Source organism: Oncorhynchus tshawytscha, linkage group LG05 (genome assembly GCF_018296145.1).
Source record: "Oncorhynchus tshawytscha isolate Ot180627B linkage group LG05, Otsh_v2.0, whole genome shotgun sequence".
Classification (NCBI taxonomy): Eukaryota; Metazoa; Chordata; class Actinopteri; order Salmoniformes; family Salmonidae; genus Oncorhynchus; species Oncorhynchus tshawytscha.
In genome coordinates this window covers 15,927,161-15,943,579 of record NC_056433.1, presented here as the reverse complement: position 1 = coordinate 15,943,579, position 16,419 = coordinate 15,927,161, and the positions used below count along the sequence as shown (strand labels likewise).

Below are 16,419 nucleotides of genomic sequence, written 5' to 3'. Positions count from 1 at the left end.
GCAATAAGACAGGACCCATATTTAGAGGGAGTAACAGTAAGAGGCAGTGGACATAAGATTTGCATGTATGCTGATGATGTTCTCTTGTTCTTTAAAGACCCAGGCAGTAGATTGATGGATGTTTTACAAACATCTGAAAGATATTCAGGGTGTGTGCTTAACGTACACAAGACCCAAGCCCTAGTATATAATCATATCCCACAGGAAGCACTGAAGAGCAGGTATAACTTCCAGTGGACCTTTTCATCCATTAAATATCTTAAAGTAAACCTACCAAAAGATACTCCCAAACTTTATGACATGAATTACGTTCCCATCTACAAGAAAATATATGATGACCTGGACAGGTGGAATTCACTTCCTTTGGATCTTAGTAGTAGAATCGAAACAATCCAAATGAACATCCTGCCGAGGTGACTGTATTTGTTCCAATCACTGCCGATAGAAATCCCACCTAAACAGTTTAGGGAATGGGACAAACGGATATCAAGGTTTGATTTGATTTACGACTCAATTAAGCTCTACTAACTTGAGGTATGGGAAAAAAATCTGTTGGAAGGATGTTATGCGTTTCTTCACAACACCTAAACTGAAATCAAATAGACTATTGGAGAGAATGTGGGCTATCAAGGGCGGATCACAATCATATATTTTGGTCCTGCCCTGCTGTTTAATCCTACTGCGGAGGAATAAGAAAAAAACGAACTGGTTTTGACATAGAACAAGCATTCATCAAACATGAATTTCTTTGTCCTTGGATGAAATACCTGATAACTTACACAATAGAGAAAAGTACCTGTTGAAGGTCCTACTGGCAGCCAGTAAAAAGGCTGTCACTAGGAAATGGCTACAAAAGACCCCGTGACCCAATGGGTAGACATTGTTAAAGAAATACACTATATGGAGCGTATGACCTTTAAGAACACATGGAGAGACCAGGAATACTGGGAAAAATGGGTTTTGTACATTGTCTAATTCAAAGATGATGTTACTGTTGTATGCATGATGTATACTGTACCTGCCAGACTGTTTTTTGTTCAAGGGTTCTTCAATAAAAAATAAAGTATAAAAATATATATAATGGTCCACCACCCAAAGGACATCCAGCCAACTTGACACAACTGTGGAGTCAACATGGGACGGCATCCCTGTGGAATGCTTTCGACACCTTGTAGAGTCCATCCGCCGATGAATTGAGGCTGTTCTGAGGGCAAAAGAGGGTGCAACTCAATATTAGGAAGGTGTTCTTTATGTTTGGTATACTACTGTATGTAGGAAGTTCTAAAGGCATGATAGCGCCCTTACATTAATTTCCACGGATGTAACATTATTCAAAAGTCTATGAATAATTAGGGTCTAATTAGTGAGAGGGAAATCTTTCATTTCTCTCAACCAGGTCTGCCTCCTCCATCTCCCTCCATTTACAGGGTGATACTAATTTCTGAGAGGCCAGCTCCCTAATGGTACCCTATTCCCTATATAGGGCCCTGGTCAAAAGTAGTGCACTATAAAGGGAATAGGGTGCTATTTGGAATGTAAGGTTTTCTGCTGATGAAAAGACTGATGTGCTTAAGTACAATTCATATTTTTCATCTGAAGAAATATGAGATGTGCAGTGATTCAGATTAAGCCTATTAATTAGGGGATCTGTTCATTATGGAGGAAATCATTTACTAAATGCAAATTACTTCTACTATGAATCTAATGTAGACCAAAAAAAATACGTTGAAAACATATTGGTTCAAATCAAATGTAATCAAATTGTATTAGTCACATGCGCCGAAAAAATACAGATAAGAATAAGAGATAAAAGTAACAAGTAATTAAAGAGCAGCAGGCTATATACAGGGGGGTACCGATACAGAGTCAATGTGCGGGGGCACCGGTTATTTGAGGTAGACTTGGCGCTCCGGTTCTGCTTGCCGTGCAGTAGCAGAGAAAACAGTCTATGACTAGGGTGGCTGGAGTCTTTGACAATTTGTAGGGCCTTCCTCTGACACCACCTCTTGAAGAGGTCCTGGATGGCAGGAAGCTTGGCCCCAGTGATGTACTGGGCTGTTCGCACTACCCTCTGTAGTGCCTTGCAGTCGGAGGCCGAGCAGTTGCCATACCAGGCAATGATGCAACCATGCTCTCGAGAGTGCAGCTGTGGAACCTTTTGAGGATCTGAGGACTCATGACAAATCTTTTCAGTCTCCTGAGGGGGAATAGGTTTTGTCGTGCCCTCTTCACGACTGTCTTTGTGTGCTTGGACCATGTTAGTTTGTTGGTGATGTGGACACCAAGGAACTTGCAGCTCTCAACCTGCTCCACTGCAGCCCCGTCGATGAGAATGGGGGCATGCTATAGACTGTCTCGTCGTTGTCGGTGATCAGGCCTACCACTGTTGTGTCATCTGCAAATGTAATGATGGTGTTGGAGTCGTGCCTGGCCGTGCAGTCATGAGTGAACAGGCAGTACAGGAGGGGACTGAGCACGCACCCCTGAGGGGCCCCTGTGATGAGGATCACATCGGCTGCGGAGAGAGTGATCACACAGTCTTTCGGAACTGTCATGCATGTTTCAGTGTTATTTTCCTTGAAGCGAGCATAGAAGTGGTTTAGCTTGTCTGGTAGGCTCGTGTCACTGGGCAGCTCCCGGCTGTGCTGCCCTTTGTAGTCTGTAATGGTTTGCATGCCCTGCCACATCCGACGAGTGTCAGAGCCAGTGTAGTACGATTCGATCTTAGTCCTGTATTGACGCTTTGCCTGTTTGATGGTTCGTCAGAGGGCATAGCGGGATTTCTTATAAGCTTCCGTGTTAGAGTCCCGCTCCTTGAAAGCGGCAGCTCTAGCCTTTAGCTCAATGTGGATGCTGCCTGTAATCCATGGGTTTTGTTTGGGGTATGTACGTACAGTCATTGTGGGGACAATGTCATCAATTGACTTATTGATGAAGCCAATGACTAATGTGGTGTACTCCTCAATGCCATTGTTGAAATCCTGGAACATATTCCAGTCTGTGCTAGCAAAACAGTCCTGTAGCTTAGCATCTGCTTCCTCTGACCACTTTTTTATTGATCTAGTCACTGGTGCTAGAATCAGGAGGATAGAATCATGGTCAGATTTTCCAAATGGAGGGCGAGGGAGAGCTTTGTATGCGTCTCTATGTGTAGAGTAAAGGTGGTTCGGAGTTATTTTCCCTCTGGTTGCACATTTAACATGCTGATAGAAATTTGGTAAAACAAATTAAAGTTTCCCTGCATTAAAGTCCCCAGCTACTAGGAGCGCTGTCTCTGGGTAAGCATTTTCTTGTTTGCTTATGGCGGAATGCAGCTCATTCAATGCTGTCTTAGCCTCTGACTCTGGTGGTATGTAAACAGCTACAAAGAATACAGATGAAAACTTCTCGGTAGGTAGCGTGGTCTACAGCTTATCATGAGATATTCTACCTCTGGCGAGCAATAGCTCGAGACTTCCTTAGATATCCTGTACCGGCTGTTGTTTACAAAAATAAATAGACCGTCACCCCTGGTCTTACCAGATGCCACTGTTCTATCCTGCCGGTACATCGTATAACCAGCCAGCTGTATGTTGATGATGTCATCATTCAGCCACGACTCCGTGAAGCATAGGATGTTACAGTTTTTAATGTCCCATTGGTAGCTTAATCCTCCGCATAACTTGTCGATTTTATTGTCCAAAGATTGCACGTTTGCTAGCAGAAAGGAGGGTAGTAGGGATATATTCGATCGCCTACGAATTCTCAGAAGGCAGCCCGACCTTCGCCCCCTCTTTCTCCGCCTCCTCTTCACGCAGATCACGGGAATCAGGGCTTGTTTCCGAGGAAGCAGTGTATCGTTCGCGTCGGCCTTGTCAGAGTTGTGAAAGGAAAAGAGGATTCTGCTCGTCCGTGGTAAGTAATCATGTCTAGAAGTTATTTTCGGTCATAAGAGACAGTAGCGGCAACATTATGTACAAAATAAGTATAAAAATAAGTTACAAACAATGCAAATAAACAAACAAAAAAAACACAATCGGCTGGGGGTACGTAAAACGTCTGACATCCTCTCCGGCGCCATCCTCTCCGGCGCCATCTTGTTCCTTATTCCTTTTAATTTCAGCAAAATAATTATAGAAAGGAGGAATAATAATGATATACTTCATAGAAATATAAAAAGCATTTAAAGTGTACTGGCAGCATTGTCCTCTGTAGTGGCACTGCTGTAGCCGTCCACTTCAGCACCATGGACAGAGACAGAAAAGCAAAGCCCTGACTAAAAGTTGGGTGCTTCATTGAACAGCTTTCATTCTACATAAATGCATCAACTTCATGCTTGCAGTCCTTATAAATGATGATTACAAAATTTGGGATGATCTCTAGTTTTTCGACCAGAATGATGCTTACTTGAATGTATACTATTATACAATTCTTCCCCTTTTATCCCCCAAAAAAAGAGTACAATACTTTTTTATACAGGCCTTAGAAATTATTTTATTCAGGGACAATATCTACATTACTGTCTCAAATCAACTGGAATGCGGCAGCCATGGTTGTTCTTCCCATTTAGGATAATAAGCCCAAGGTTAGGGATGGCTAGATCGAGGAGAAAAGGGCCACTTCTGAAACGTGTGCATCAAAGGACACATTCACTGAGGCTAAACTAATTTAGATCCTCCTATTACCGTCATTATTAACATCAGTGAGTTTTCATCATCAGGAGAGGCCGAGCTGTAAGAATTCAGAGGTCACTCAAATAGCTGCTCTCATCTCATCCCTCCTCCACAGCTCTTCACTGACAAAGAGAAGATTAGGCAGTCTTTGTGTGGTTGCCATGCCCCATTGTTGCCAAGTGACCCGATCTTCTCCATCCACATAGCATCTGAGTAATTTGAGAAGGCTGGCTCTAATACATTTCAACCAATCCTCTTGTGATTGTAAATTGCATCAAGCTCGCTATTCATTCAATCTGTTTTTGTTGGAATGTCTTGTTTTTGTGGCACTACAGGTAATGCCATAGTGTATGGCAACACCATTGACGTGTACACCTGTGTGGAGACTCTGTTATGCCTGGATGTCCAAGGCTATCGCATCCACCTGGTCCATCTGCCCACCACAGAGGGCTCCAGCTGCAGCCCCAGATCGTGCTTCAGCAACCCCACAGTAGAGAAGGCCATGAAGAAGGCCTTGGAGAAGAGTGGGGTCCATGTTCACCACAACTGCTTGCTGGCCCAGATGAATGACGGACAGAACCCTGAGCCAATCACCTCCTTGTCCTTCACCAGTGACAGTCAGCCTCTCCGGCTGGAGTGCTCTGTAAGTCCAAATCACCATCTCTGAGAGAAAAGAGGCACTCTTACTAGGGTGCAGTAGCTTCATACTTGATTCAGTGAATTTGTAACAGGTCTCTAAAATGTAATGTATATCAGAGGTGTTGTGGGCTTCAATCATTTTTGGTCTCTTATTGTCCATTTTAATTGTGGATTTCATGATCGTATGAGCAGAGTAAAATAGTTGGTAGCAGGATCATTTAATGTAGTAAAACTGCCTAACCATCCTTGATTTCTCTGTAGGTCTTTATGAACCTCTCCTCCAAAGGTGTGGACTACGATGCCTTTAAGGCCATCAACGACGCCTGTCTGGTGTACGACGGCCGGCTGGTCATAGACACCACATTCCATACGAACGACTCCACCATCCGCGCAGCCGGGCCCCTCACCAAGTTTGCCCGGCGCTATCTCGCAGACCAGTGGTCCCACTCCAGCTTCAACTCTAGGGAGGTAGGCCAGGAGCTGGCTGCTGCTCTGCTGCCCTTCTTCGACCCCACGCTGGAGCCGGCCATCAACTCTCCAGCTGACCTGGACCGCCTCATCCCCATATACACACAAGCCAAGATCCAAGGTCTGCTGCCGTCCAACACAGAAATAGCCAGAGAAATGATCTTCATCCATGTGTTATAGTTAAGCAATAAGGCCTGAGGGGATGTGGAATATGGCCAGTATACCACGGCTAAGGGCTGTTCTTAATGAAGATGCAGCGCGGAGTGCATGGATACAGCCTTTAGCCTTGGCATTCGGGGCCCGAATCACCCAGTTTATAATACTGATTGAGTCATAATTCTAATTATAACTAATTGCCATTTTTTTCTATCATTGTTGATTTATTCAAAACCCAAAGGTTCGCACCTTGTATGTCCTGTTATCCTGTCTGTTCAGGACAATGTGCTCCATCTCACATTTTTATGTAATGCTACATTGTTCCCTAGTAATGGAATCTCTGAGCTACTCACTTCTTTCTCATTTTACTGTTTGATCATCAAACAACAATGAACCATAACAATGGCCGATTCTGTATTTGTTTAGTCACAGGGTAAACAAGGTCAGGTGAAGAGCTGTGCTCACAAAACAACCACTTATTTTTGTCCGTTTCAAACAAATTGAAAAGCCTTGAACGTTTTTCCTAGTGGTAGAAATACCTTATCATCCGGCATTATTCTACAGCATTGTCTGTTAAACTGTGGTAGTTATCCACACATATACAATTCTGTTCATTTGAACATAAATATAGTACTGTAACTATTTATTGCTCATCAAGTTACCATGTGTTTTTATAAATATTACACTAATTAGGTATTTCAAAGCATCCCACAGTTGGAAACATTATTTTCAGACACTGTAAGCAAGACATGTCTGTGACTTGGGAGTCATGCCTGGGTTTTCATTGTTTATTGGCATCAGTAGACCCATAAAACCCAGTTCAGCTGTTCTATCTGTACACACGGTTTTTACCAAGGTGGTAGACTGCCAGGAGGATACAGTTATCTTCATGCTACCAAACCAGAGCAAAGGCCATCTGCAGTTCACCCTGTAGAGGTAGGTACCATTTTAAATCCTCACTAGAAAGTGCATGGCTTGATTATTTTGTCACATAAGTATGCATTTCTCTTTGTGACTGCTCATTTTGAAAAGCAAGTTCTGAAAAAGATAGAGATTATTTTTCCAAGTTCTCATACAAGTTGTGATGTTAACAACAATACTGAAATCCCTGTCTGATTTGTCCTATTCTCCCCAGGGAAGAGAGATCCTGACTGGCCGCATTGAGACTGGCAACTATTTCCACCTGCACCTGAACCAGTACGGCATGGTGGAGACAATCACCTGTCTGTCACTGAAGCCCTTCCCAGTCTCCAACTACCTGTGTCTCTATGGGAAACATGAGCTGCTGCTCAACCGCCTGTGTTCCCGTTATGATGAAGGGCTGGTTCACGACCTCTACAGGTAGGTAGCTGCTGGGGTGGTTTACATTACAGTACACCACAGAGAGGAGGGAGTGGGGAGATTCAGGTCTCTGGAAAGATACACTAGATGGCCAAAAGCATGTGGACACACCTTCAAATTAGTGGATTCTGCTATTTCAGCCACACCTTGTATAAAATCGAGCACACAGCCATGCAATCTCCATAGACAAACATTGGCAGTAGAATGGCCCGTACTGAAGAGCTCAGTGACTTTCAACTTGGCACTGGGATAGGATGCCACCTTTCCAACAAGTCAGTTCGTCAAATTTCTGACCTGCTAGAGCTGCCCCGGTCAACTTTAAGGGCTGTTATTGTGAAGTGGAAATGTCTAGGAGCAACAATGGGTCAACTGTGAAGTGGTAGGCCACACAAGCTCACAGAACAGGACTGACTAGTGCTGAAGCGCGTTGCGTGTAAAAAATAATCTATCCTCGATTGCAACACTCTTTGGAAACCATGTCAGCACATTAACTGTTCGTCGGGAGCTTCATGAAATGGGTTTCCATGGCCAAGCAGCCGCACACAAGCCTAAGATTGTCATGCACATTGACAAGTGTTGGCTGGAGTGGTATAAAGCTTGCCAACATTGGACTGTTTCAGCATGATAATGCCCCCGTGCACAAGCGATGTCCATACATAAATGGTTAGTCGAGATCGGTGCGTAAGAACTTGACTGGCCTGCACAGAGCCCTGAACTCAACCTCATCGAACATCTTTGGGTTGAATTGGAACGCCGACTGCGAGCCAGGCCTAATCGCCCAACATCAGTGCCCAAACTAACTAATACTCTTGTGGCTGAATGGAAGCCAGTCCCTGCAGCAATGTTCCAACATCTAGTGGAAAGCCTTCCCAGAAGAGTGGAGGCTGTTATAGCAGCAAAGGGGGGACCAACTCTATATTAATGCCCATGATTTTGAAACAATGTTTGACGAGCAGGTGTCCACACACTCTTGACCATGTAATATATAGTTACATTTCAAATGTTTACAGACAATACAAGTATGGTCAAGGAAAAAAGTAAATCAACACACTGTCTTTATGTAAATCTGCATTTTGAGTAGGCAGCTCTCTCAGAAGAAGTATGTCTTCAAGATGTTCCCTGTCAGTGTTTGCAGGTAGGCCAGCGGTTGGAGATTGGTGTTTGAGTGACCTCGTTTCTGATGTTTCAACATGCCATATATAGGAGCCATTGTCCCTGGGTCTAATCTATTAATGCAGGTCCCCAATCTGCTTCTTCTGCTCTGTGGAGAAGCGTAGCCACCCTGCCGTGTTCATAAAGCTGTCTAACACTTACTACATCTGGATTCATCACTGGCCCTTGTCATGGCTCTGAATGAGGCCACTCTCAATGTCATTATTGGAGCTGACTGAACACATCATCAACTGTTAAAATAATGAATTGTCCATGCTGTTGCTGTTCTGTTGGGGGTTCTTAGGTGAATGCACTAAATGTGTGTGCATGTGCGTGCGTGCGTGTGTGTGTGTTTGCGTGTGTGTGGGGGGGGTGTTGGTAGTTATTTCAGGGAGAAATGGTGCCTGGCGATATATCATGATCGCTTTGCAGACTTTGAGCAGGAAATGCACCAGATAATGGAATCAACTAAAGTGCAGGTTGGATTTGTCTCATCTTTCTCCATTCACATGTTTGTCTACCGATACTATTTGTCATTGCTATGGTCTTTTTTTTGGGGGGGGGGCTTTTAACGAAGGCCTTCTCTCTTTCTCCAGGACCACAATGATGTGTCCATTTCAGAGCTCGTTCAGAGAATGGTAGATGAGAAGCTGGACATTATTGAGGAACCGAACGTGTTTCTCAAGAAGGTGTTTGAAACAAGTGGGGGATTGGCTTCCCTGAAGACCAGCACTCTGAATTACCTGAGGTACAACAGGTACCACCTGACTATGTATGCCCAGCCTGGACTACTGTAACTGCTCCAACATCTTATTTTACCTCAACCCACATTTTAAATGACATATTCATCACAAAGAAATATTCCATTGTTTTGATTTAATTAAAACGTTGTAGAATCATCCAACTGTAGTAAAAACATTGACATTCAATTGAGTTCATTTGAACAGAAAATACAGTAGCCAATGTCTTTAATAAATGTACTTGTGATTTTAGATAGCCTAATATTCTTGTCTATGTACACACTTTTAGCATGAACAAGAACACTAACTTGTAGTTGTCTTAATTTTATGAGAAGTTAAAGTTGACTGATTTGAGAAAACAGAGAAAACAAAACAATCCTCATTAAGTGTTATAATAAAGTCACAACGAATTGTCAAATTCTGCTTTCTCACATAACAGTTTTTGCTCAAATTCGCATTAAAGGTCACTTGTAATTGTAACTGCAAAGATTATTGGGATGACTGATACGACCCAGGCCTAGATGAAAGTGGATTTAGTGAGTGCGAGGAGGGGTTCTATATTCTACAGCTGTATGGTAATGAGGCTCAAATCTTCACTGCCTCTCTTTGCGCAGCACACGCCAAAGAACAAATAGCCGCACACGCGCCTCAAGGTATGGGATCGTTCAAGCGATTATCAAATAGCTCGGTAAGATAAACGTTAATTGGTACAATATATGAATCTATGAAATGACATGGCTCAATGACACCCAATGAATTGTGTCATCCCCTGGCTATTGAATAATTAGCCATTTTAATGCAAACAATTTCCCAGAGGAAGGCAATTTAAAAAGTGTTTGAAAACATGGTATTCTAACATGACCTATAGGCCTATATTATAGGCTTATACTGTAGGTCATGTTAGAATACCATGTTTTCAAACACTTTTTAAAGATTTTACCTACTGAAAAATATCTTAAATTATTATTTGCATCATTGTTTGGGCCTTGGATAATTACTTTAATTACAATAATTTCACGTAGCCCTATTTCAGATTAGTTTGAGCAACTTTATAGTTATATACCTATTAATAACCGGAGAGGCATGCCATTCAAATCTCATATTTGGTGAAATTCTGTCAAAAGAAACAAAAAGACTTGGTCAGACATCTGGCATGTGGTTTATCGCACAAATTATTATGGAATGAAATATTGACGCATTAGCCAAACTAGACAAGTTTTCTCGTTCCTCGCCATGGTGGTGGATAGCCTTTAGGCTATATTTTAGAGATGGGATATGACCCTAAAGGAATTGGGTTTGACTGTTTTTAACGGAGAGATAATCATGGTAGGGCCCGTTTGGAGACGGTCGGCTTTGTTCAAACCACACTGATCACGCACAGCACGCGCCGAAAGTATCTATTGGCCAGATTGCTTTGTTGCACATTTTACCGTGCAATTTCCTTTTCAATCACAAGCGGGATACAGCTTGCAAAAGCGCTGCCATTGTAATGCAAAGCAGGGAACCCTGTTTCATTAATTATGTATGCGTAAAATGACTGATTCATATGTCCAGAGTTCAACTGTCGTATCCAACACATGTCGCTATGGATGCCTTGAAATGTTTCTTTGTTGATTTTCTTTCTCTCCAATATAAATATTTGCTTGTTTGGGGGTTTTAAATGTGGTGTTTTAAAGGAATAGGCTATAGTTTAAACTTTGTATTGGTTGAACAATTTGTCGATTTTCTTTAGCCTTGAATAAAGCTTAATAATTATGCAATTGAAGCAGATGAAAACATGCAACTCAGCAATGTGTGTGTGTGTGTGTGTGTCTGCACAGAAGATAATATTTTGGGTAGGCCAACTAATAAATAACACCAACCCCAACCATCTTTGTCATTGTCCGATAAATCAGGCACCCCTCCCTAATTTTTATTTTAGATTCTAATGGTTGTTGTGTAGTAATGGACATCTCCTTTTTGGCAGATCTTTGTGTGCCCCCCCCTCCCGCATAAAGGAGGGACACAAAGCCGAGGCACGTGTGCATTTCTATGCAAACTCATCAGACCGTAAAAAGAGGAGGGTCCCGGCGTGTGCCTTCGATGGGACGAGGTTATGAGGGGGCAATGCGTGCATAGTAATATATATTTTTTAAACTCAGGTACATCTGCTTAGCAAGCTGCAAATCCTCCTTTATTTCCACCCGAAACCAAGCCCTTCTCTCCACCCTCCCAAACCAACTCCGCAAATCCATAGGGATCTTAGTTCCATCTGATTGGTTGGGGATGAGGCAACAAGGGGCGAGAACAATATCATAATTTCCCCTTAAAACGAGTGCAGCTATGTCGTGATGAAAGCATCTCGGGAGGAGAACGAATCAATAGCAGCCAGGGGAACCGTGAACAATCAAAGTGTCCGATGTGTCTGTAATAATAACCTGAACCTGGATTTTATTTCAACATAATCTGTGCGTCAACAGTGCCTTAATCTGTTCCGTCCATCGCAAAAATGCCAAGAGGATTTTTAGTGAAAAGGAACAAGAAACCAAACCCTATGTCTTACAGGGTTCGCTCTGATGAGGTGGAGCAGGGACAACAAATACAAGCTTTCGCATCCTTCCCTGAGCGCGCAGATGCAGCATCCCTGTTCTGCGAGGCATCAGCAACAGCAGCAGCCCCCGGACAAGATGCTAAACCTGTTCAGTTTGGGAACCCGGAGGCATTGTACCAGGTTCTCTACAGCCCCACCCGGCCCGTCAGTAAAGACCATGAACAGGGATATTTAGAGAGACATTTCAATCTCGGCTCACCGGTGTCTGCTGAATCCTTTCCCACATCTGCATCGCTTACCACTTTAGATCCCCTCTTTGCCCCTGTGGACCTAAAAATCGGTACTAGTAACTGCAATCGGACCGGGACAACCACGAACCCAAATCTACCCGCGGTCACCGGGAATGGCACCAAAAGGCCTTCAAGCGACAACGAGCGTAAAAACAAGCCTCCATCAAAAAAAAACAAAGCTATCAAGAAACTACATTTCGAAGACGAGATGACCACATCACCCGTACTTGGGCTCAAAATTAAAGAGGCTCCCGTCGACCAAAAACCCAGACCACAGCCGGCAGCAGGTGACAAGCCTCTCGGTGAGTTCGTCTGTCAACTGTGCAGAGAAGCATATGGCGACCCCTTCGCGTTGGCCCAGCATAAGTGTTCCAGGATAGTGAGGATTGAGTACAGATGTCCTGAATGTGATAAGGTTTTCAGCTGCCCGGCAAACCTAGCCTCCCACAGGCGCTGGCACAAACCAAAACCTCAAAATAACGCGTCAATGTCTGGTGCACAACATATTAAATCAGAGAGTGATAAGATGTGCGCGCTCGACAAGGCTGTGTCTGATGAAATAAAGGTCCGGAGTGATAGAGACACACCCAGCCCCGGGCTGTCAGAGTCGGGATCAGTTGGATCAGAGGAGGGTCTCTATGATTGTCATCACTGTGGGAAAAAGTTTAAACGCCAGGCATACCTAAGAAAGCACATCATATCTCAACATGCCACAGCTTCCCACAATACCAGCAGTGAGGTCCACGATGCCTATCCCTTATCCCAAAACGAAGGAAAACCGAGTGACAAAGCTCCAAGCCACGCACCATTGAATCTGAGTTCCTCAGGGTGCCACCTGTGCCCTGTTTGTGGAGAGGACTTTCCCAACAGAGTCAACCAGGAGAGGCACATCCGTCTCCTCCACTCCTCGCAGGTCTACCCATGCAAATACTGCCCTGCCATGTTCTACAGTTCTCCGGGACTTACACGGCACATCAACAAATGTCATCCCTCAGAAAACAGGCAGGTTATACTCCTTCAGATGCCTGTGCGACCAGCCTGTTAAACTGAAGAGATACCTGTGCCTTTACGCGTGGACGTCATACAGTATGCGTGAAGTTCGTCTCCGTCCTCGACCACTGCATTTAATAATGGGGATTTAAAATCCCGTTTGGAGCTTGAATTATATATTTTTCAGACTCATCTTAGTTTATCTAAAGTACGTAAAGCATTAGACTGTTAACTTTATTTTTCTAGGATCTCTGCACAAGTGCTTTTGCATTAGCTTCTAGACCTAAGAAAGGCATATCCTAGCTGTACTGTTGTCATACAATCGCCTTTTAATTCACAGGCTGGAAATGTATCTATCACTTTATTAGCTTGTGAATCTGTGGACATTCAACTTTAGCTTTGTCTCTGAACATAATACAATTTGAAAGGTTTGCCCTAGTGTAGCCATCAATGCCTTGGATTAGAGCTCATGTACACACCTGCTGTAAAACTGCCTTAATTTATATGTCGAATAATGATTGTTTTTAATGTCTTATTTATCATTGGCCAGATATTGTATCATTATTGTTATTTTACACGTGTATTGCCAATATACTACACATAAAACCATCATGGTTATTTTCTATTTATTTATTTATTGAATTGATCTTATGTAAATTATGTTTTGTGTGATTTATGTGAGACTTATTCATGTATTTTTTCATGCCATAGCCAAATGATCCTTTTGACTTATTTATTTCAAGTTTACATAGATACCGAGGATGGTGTATAAGTAATCGATCGACCCTGAGCTTATAAAACATTCTCTTCAATGCTCTTAAATGCAATCCTGTTTTTTTGCTCTGATTGTTTTATAACTATTAGCTATATGTCTAAATAATAAAAGAAAAAAAATCTATTGTTTGACTAACTTGGATCCAAGAAAATTCTGTTTTCTGAGCTTGTAGCTTCAGGATCATTCAGCCACAGTGGCGGTGTTATTATAGTGCATTTCACTATTGTCAGAAAGTAAGTGGACATGGCCTGGTCTTGGCCCTGCATGGTCAGTCAGTGAGGGAGTACAGGGAAGTGCAGGTGTTCAGCAGGTTGAGTTTGTTTTGTCTGTCTTCCTAAAAGGCTCCCCCTCAACACATTGACTCTTTGACTCAGGCTATCATCCTCACACCAGAGGCAGCCTCCATTAGCAACATCCCATAGTTCAGCAGCACAGAGAAGACCAACAAGAAGCAGAGATGGCACTACTGCACCAGAGAGTGTTTATTTCTCACTGCATCCAGTGGAGGCTGCTGAGGCGAGGATGGCTCATAATAATGGCTGAAATGGAATGAATGGAATGGTATCAAACACATGTTTTGGACACCATTCCATTCACTCCATTCCAGTTATTATTATTAGCCGTCCTCCCCTCAGCAGCCTCCACTGACTGCATCCCATCTCATAGTGCAGCACAGGGCAGAGTATAGTTGGAGGGAATACTGGTTCCTGTCACTCTAGGGCTCAATTGAAGTCACATACATGTTTAAGACATTTTGTTTGTTGTAATAATCCTTCAGTCCATGCAACTATAATGAGAATCCACATAATATTAAGTGTTTAATTACGCTGGAGCTGGCTTAGTGACAATGCTGAGTATAATGCTATAAAGTAATGAAGGGATTTTTTTTTACTACTAAGGGTAAGCTCTCATCGCCACCTGGGCTCCACCTGGTTCCCCATGGCAACCAGATCTCTGGAGAAGTAGAAAGATGTGACGGCCGAGCCAGCCACACCCTTACACAGTAACTGCTGCTGGTGGTAGAGGACTATAAGCTGTCAATTGCACATATTATGCTCACTGTCACTAAGAGTGGCATGGTCAGAAACCTAAGGCATGGCCCTATAAGCTTGTAAATAATCAGAACCCCCAAAAAACTTGATTGAGCTGGATGATAAAAACAGAAAATGAATACAGTAAGAAATTAGTATGGATATACCACTGAAAATGGAAAAGGTTTCTAAACTGGAATGGGTAGATGTATGTGAGTTCGTTGGTGGGCCACTAGGAATTTTCAACTGACTTTTGCTAATTACAAAAAAAATTGTACCGATGTTACATGGTGGATTTCTGTTTTTAAAAAAGGCACCTAAGGTTTAGAGAGAGGAAAATCGCGGTAAATCATGTTGGAAATTCTTGGACTGTATTGGACTTTTATTTTACACGGAAGAGGAAGTGTCCTCAACTGCACTTCACAAACGCTCTGCGGTGACCACAAAACATGTCCTCACTAACCTCAACACATTCCTTCAGTTCCCCTGAACCCCAGACCCCTCTCCTCACATGGTGATGGCCTGGCTAACAGTCCTCATGCACCTCCAGCCCACACCACCACACACATCACGCTTCCGCACGGCAGGCGGTACCAGTGCCTCAATCTGACACTAACAGTCCTCATGCACCTCCAGCCCACACCACCACACACATCACGCTTCCGCACGGCAGGCGGTACCGGTGCCTCAATCTGACACTAACAGTCCTCATGCACCTCCAGCCCACACCACCACACACATCACGCTTCCGCACGGCAGGTGGTACCGGTGCCTCAATCTGACACTAACAGTCCTCATGCACCTCCAGCCCACACCACCACACACATCACGCTTCCGCACGACAGGCGGTACCGGTGCCTCAATCTGACACTAACAGTCCTCATGCACCTCCAGCCCACACCACCACACACATCACGCTTCCGCACGGCAGGCGGTACCGGTGCCTCAATCTGACACTAACAGTCTCCTGAACAGCATCTATCCCCAAGCCATAAGTCTGATAAATACAGTAGCTAACAGAATGGCTACACGGACTGTCTGAGTTTACCGTTGTATTTCATGTTTTATCTCCATGCACACTCACAGGAATCTACAAACTCATACACACTGACACTCCAACACACACAACATGCAGACACATTTATTCTGACTTTACACAAAAGCGCACGCGCACACACACACTCACACTCACATACACTCATCGTATACGCTGCTGCTACTCTGTTGATCAAATACCCTGATGCCTAGTCACCTTATCCACATTGCACATTGTAAATATGGTATTGGAACTGATCCTGTATATGTCTTCTTACTTTCTCCTGTTCTTCTTATTTCTTGTTTTTATTTCTCATTTGTTTCCGTTCTACCTTGTTATTTCTAGTACTACTTTGATATTGATCACTGTATTGTTGGGTTTGGAGCTTGCAAAAAAGGCCTTTTACTGTACTTGTTCATGTGACATTAAAACCTGACACACACACACCTCCTCTCGGCGGGTATCCCAGACAGGTGTGCGGCAGACAGGCAGCTGGGGAGCGGGCCAAAGATAAGAGCTTCAGATAAAGCCTTTCACACCAACAGTACCGACCGCTGCTGCACTATAATGGAGCTGCCTGTGGCAGTCTAGTTCTACACCACAATGAGAAAGAAAAATG

General features: G+C 43.5%; 2 protein-coding genes across 4 annotated transcripts in view; both read left to right on the top strand.

The window, feature by feature from the left end:
• The window catches only part of cfap61 (cilia and flagella associated protein 61), a 31,203-nt gene extending 20,268 nt beyond the window's left edge, over positions 1–10,935 (top strand). For all 3 annotated transcript variants that reach the window (XM_024419795.2, XM_042321541.1, XM_042321542.1), the window contains exons 21-26: positions 4,988–5,295; positions 5,553–5,880; positions 6,772–6,851; positions 7,051–7,256; positions 8,791–8,887; positions 9,005–10,935. In XM_024419795.2, the coding sequence (XP_024275563.1) occupies positions 4,988–5,295; positions 5,553–5,880; positions 6,772–6,851; positions 7,051–7,256; positions 8,791–8,887; positions 9,005–9,205 (1,220 nt within the window). In that variant the 3' untranslated portion in view covers positions 9,206–10,935. The remainder of the gene's footprint in view (positions 1–4,987; positions 5,296–5,552; positions 5,881–6,771; positions 6,852–7,050; positions 7,257–8,790; positions 8,888–9,004) is intronic.
• A 340-nt stretch (positions 10,936–11,275) lies between these two features.
• LOC112250007 (insulinoma-associated protein 1a-like) lies at positions 11,276–13,854 on the top strand. Its single transcript, XM_042321540.1, has one exon. It carries the CDS (start codon positions 11,637–11,639, stop codon positions 13,011–13,013), a length of 1,377 nt encoding a protein of 458 aa, XP_042177474.1. The 5' UTR covers positions 11,276–11,636; the 3' UTR covers positions 13,014–13,854.
• Positions 13,855–16,419: the final 2,565 nt, after the last annotated feature.